Here is a 4,258-nt window from a genome sequence, read left to right on the forward strand (position 1 = left end):
ATGTGACATGGTGACCTGAAATAAATTCTACTCCCTCCGTTCCTTAATATAAGTCTTTTTAGATATTCCAATATGGACTATATACAGAGCAAAATGAGTGAATGTACACTCTAAAATATGTCTATATACATTGTTATGTAGTTCATATTGAAATCTCTAAAAAAAGACTTATGCTTAGGAACGAGGGAGTACACATCAACTTATATAACACGTCAAGTCAGACTCGCCCAAGACTCAGCCGAAGACTCAGCAGTAGCAAGGCACCACCACGACACTACTTTGCCATAGTCAGTTACCTTCATCCAGAACACCTACCTGGGTATCGGGTCGAAATTGCTAGTGTAACCCGTTGCCAATTTTATCCCTCTTCCATTGCACCACTCGAGCGTCGAGCGTTGGAGGCTCGGCAATCAATGGATATCCTCATCTCTACAATCGTAGGCGACCTCATCAGTAGGACGGCGTCGTTCGTGATCAGCAAATACTTCCAGCAGCAGCCTGACATCAACAAGATTGTCCAAAGGCTACAGAGTGTTGTATTGAGAATCGACATCGTCGTCGAGGAGGCCGAGGCGCGGGACATCACCAACCAGGGGATGCTCCGTCAGCTCAAGATGTTGAGGCAAGGAATGTACAAAGGCCACTATGTTCTCGATGCCTTGAGATTCCAAGCGGCCCTCGACGAGGAGAAGGTAAGCCACTCATCATCTGCGCTCTCTAAATTCAGTCCAGCCAAACGGCTCCGTTTCTCTCGGACCGGCAGTGGCAGCAGCAACAGAGAAGCACTGTTGTTCAGCACAAACAACAACATGCGAGAAGAGCTGCAACAGATGGTTGATACCCTTGAAGACACCGTGGCCGGTATGAAGGAGTTTCTTTTCTTCTTGGAATTGTATCCTCGGATCCTTCGCCAACCTTACGGCACATATTTGCTCTTGGATAATTGCATGTTTGGTCGCCAAACTGAACGGGAATGGGTCCTGAAATTCTTGTTGTGTCCCAATGTTATGCCAGACTTGGCTGTACTTCCAATCATTGGTCCAAGAAGAGTAGGGAAGAGCACCCTTGTTGAGTATGTCTGTAGGGATGAGAGTGTGCGTGGTCACTTCTCGATGATCTTGTTCTTTCCAGAAGGCAGTCTCAAGGATGAAGGACTTATTGACCTGAAAGGAAACAATATTAGTGGCCTAGTCAGACATCAAAATTCTGCTTCTCAAAACAGGTTGCTGATTATTGTTGAACTGGCTGAGGATATTAGTGAGGGAACATGGAGAAGGTTGAAATCTTCCGCAACCAGCATGACACCACGTGGTGGGAGCAAAATCATAATCACCAGTCGATCAAATAGAATTGTGAATCTGGGAACAACCGAAGCACTTCGACTGGAATATCTCCCGCAAGACGCTTATTGGCACTTTTTCAAGTCGCTTGCATTCGGGAGCACAAACCCAGATGAGCAGCCAAAACTGGCAACGATGGCCATGGAGATGGCTTTGGAGCAGAGACAGAGCTTCGCAGGCGCGCGTATCATTGCTGGGATACTGCGAGATAACTTCAATCCTCGATTTTGGCGCACAACTCTTGAATGTATAAGAGCATATAAACAGACAAACCTCCTTATTTTTGAACAGCACCCAACAGTTCGTTTGCGAGACGATGAACCGGTGTACCATAGGAGATCGGAGAAGAGCAGCAAACATTTCTTGATTTGCAACATTTACCGGTCAGATTCCGAGAATGTTCCCAAGATCAGTGTGCAGGATATTCTCTTAGGATGTGGTGGTACGCTACCCTGTGGAGAATTTGAGGCTCTTGCATGGAGGTCTAGCATACCGCCCTACTACAACTACACGATAAGTTGTAAGATGCAGGCACCACAACCTACAGTAGGAAGGAAGAAGCGTGTACATCAGGATGGGGAACATTTGATTTGAGTAGCACACTGTCTGCGACTCATATCATGTATGCTACCGTCTTCTCTTACGAATTAGAAAATATCATTACTGTCTTGTGGAGTCTTACCAAGTTAGCTAACATATATGTATGTCGCCGTGTAGGCACTAGGCATGGAGTCGTCATATCGTCGTACAAGTGTTTGCATGTCGAGTACATTGTGCTTGTGTTTGGGTAAGTACTTTCAGAGTCAAGACGAATGTTTGCATTGTCAGTTAAGTTAGAGTACAAGACAAGTTGTATTTATAGAGTTGAGTACTTGAGTCTGTATCCTATTGATCTTGATACTATGTGTACTATGTAAACCTAAGCCTTGTAATAATTCTTGAACATGGAGAAAAGAGTAGAGAAAAGGTGCCCCAAACTTGCTCTGTTTCTCATGTGTGTGAGTTTGATCCTTGGGCGGAACCCAGCAAGTCTGTCAAATGTAATTTCTGTGGCAGATTCTTTTCTTGCTGGGCATAAAGATCAGAAAGATAAGCTGGAATGGTAGTGGTGGTATTACCTGGAACTCAGGGCGGTGAGGAGGCAACGATAAATGTAAAACTAAGTTGTTGGATTTTGGCTATTACCCCATGAACTGAGCTGTGTTTTCTATCTTTTGATCAGCACCAAAACCTTCGTGAGCTAGACTCTTTTTCTAACAATACATCAAAACGTGAAGCCTTTGTGTTTCTCCGGAAAACAAAAACATACCTTCATAGGATTAAGCATGCAGCCATACAGACGCTTCTCCCTCCCAGATACTCCCTCCGTTCCAAAATGAGATAGATGACCCAACTTTATACTAAAGTTAGTATAAAGTTGGGTCATCTATTTTGGAACGGAGGGAGTAGATCACAGCCATGATCTTGTGTGCCATGAACTAGGAGTGCCCAGGTATAGTACCCTGATTGCTCCGAAACAGAGCATTCATGTATGGACCTGCAAAAGTATGAAGATCGTTCTTATTAACAGGCAGACCTAAGCACCTTCCGCAAGAGCATGTAGCAATAGTCAGGCCGGTAACGAATGCCCATTACCAAGGTCGGACCTCAAACAGATAATTAGTTGAAGGCATCGTCAATCTGCACTTACTTAACACATGGCAAAACCACTAGGTTGGGAACAGGGTAACCATATTTTGCAAGAGGTCAGGGGAAGGTATTGATAAACAGTGTTCATTCAGAAAGTCATTCTTGTGGGTAACTGATTTTGGATACAAACAGAAGTGATTCAGAGGGCACAACACAGGGAAACAGAGAATTGATGAATTGAGATGCTGCAGTATTTGTGTGATACATACAATTACAAGTTCCCTATCCAGGCCTGAAAAATAAGCGCATTCAGCGTACATTTTAGCATCAAAGGCACAAATTATGATCTCAAACATTTACTACACAAGTAGACCAAATTCAGACTAATTCTGCAGACAACATTGAAGACAGATGAGGACAGTGATGCAGATGCAGTCGGACCCTTGGAAGTTAGCGAGCTAGGAGATGCAGACCCAGACGCCGAGGACGATGAGCGCGGTGCCGAGTGCGGCGGGCGCGGCGCGGGTGGCCTCCCCGAGGAGCGCGGCGGCGACGGCGGTGGCGGCGAAGGTGGTGGCGTTGGTGACGGGCACGGCGACGGAGATGGGCGCGTCGCCGAGGAGCCGGAAGAAGGCCGCGGAGGCGGAGAGGTTGGCGGCGAACGGCGCCGAGTACTGCCACGTGAGGAGCAGGTCGGCCCACCGCCGGACGGCGCCGGTGCCGGCGGGGAGGGAGCGGGAGCGGCGGTCCCAGACGAGCGCTCCCCGGCGCATCAGCGCGTTGGTGGCGCCCCACACCAGGCCCACCGCCACCATGCTCGCCGCGTCGCCGCCCACCGCCGCCATGCTCTCTCGCTCGCTCGCTGGGGTGCGGTGGATCTGGGGGGCTGGACGGCGGTGAGCTCTCCCTCTGTTTCTCTGCTTTCCTCGCTGTGACTGGATCTCGCTGACTTGTTTGGAGGTTTGTGTTTGTGTAATTTCAAACTTTTGGCTTCTCAAAAGGGAGTTTGTGTTTGGGTAATTTCAAATTTTTGCTAATATCTAGACTATAGAGAAGTTAGAAAATTTGACAAGTTTTGGGCATGCTAAATCTTCTAAGCCCAACTCTAACCGATTCCTTCAAAAATAGAGAACTATTCAGTCGAGTAAAGCTTAGTGAAGTATTTTTACTCCATTAAGTTTTGGTCATTTCTAACCGACCTCTTAAATTTAGCGGAGTAAAACTTACAACTGGCTTGTGCGTTTCATCGAGCGCGCTCCAACAACGACAAGACAGACAAGGCGGTGCGT

General features: G+C 47.1%; 2 protein-coding genes across 2 annotated transcripts; one reads left to right on the forward strand and one right to left on the reverse strand.

The window, feature by feature from the left end:
- Positions 1 to 413: 413 nt before the first annotated feature.
- LOC125516076 (disease resistance protein RGA2-like) lies at positions 414 to 2,328 on the forward strand. Its single transcript, XM_048681562.2, has 2 exons — positions 414 to 1,962; positions 2,058 to 2,328. Exon 1 carries the CDS (start codon positions 414 to 416, stop codon positions 1,932 to 1,934), a length of 1,521 nt encoding a protein of 506 aa, XP_048537519.2. The 3' UTR covers positions 1,935 to 1,962; positions 2,058 to 2,328.
- An 839-nt stretch (positions 2,329 to 3,167) lies between these two features.
- LOC125516077 (uncharacterized) lies at positions 3,168 to 3,937 on the reverse strand. The gene has a single exon (XM_048681564.2). The coding sequence runs from the start codon at positions 3,812 to 3,814 to the stop codon at positions 3,428 to 3,430; it is 387 nt and encodes a 128-aa protein (XP_048537521.1). The 5' UTR covers positions 3,815 to 3,937; the 3' UTR covers positions 3,168 to 3,427.
- Positions 3,938 to 4,258: the final 321 nt, after the last annotated feature.

Source organism: Triticum urartu, chromosome 2A (genome assembly GCF_056163025.1).
Source record: "Triticum urartu cultivar PI428250 chromosome 2A, HENAU_Tu73, whole genome shotgun sequence".
NCBI classification, from domain to species: Eukaryota; Viridiplantae; Streptophyta; class Magnoliopsida; order Poales; family Poaceae; genus Triticum; species Triticum urartu.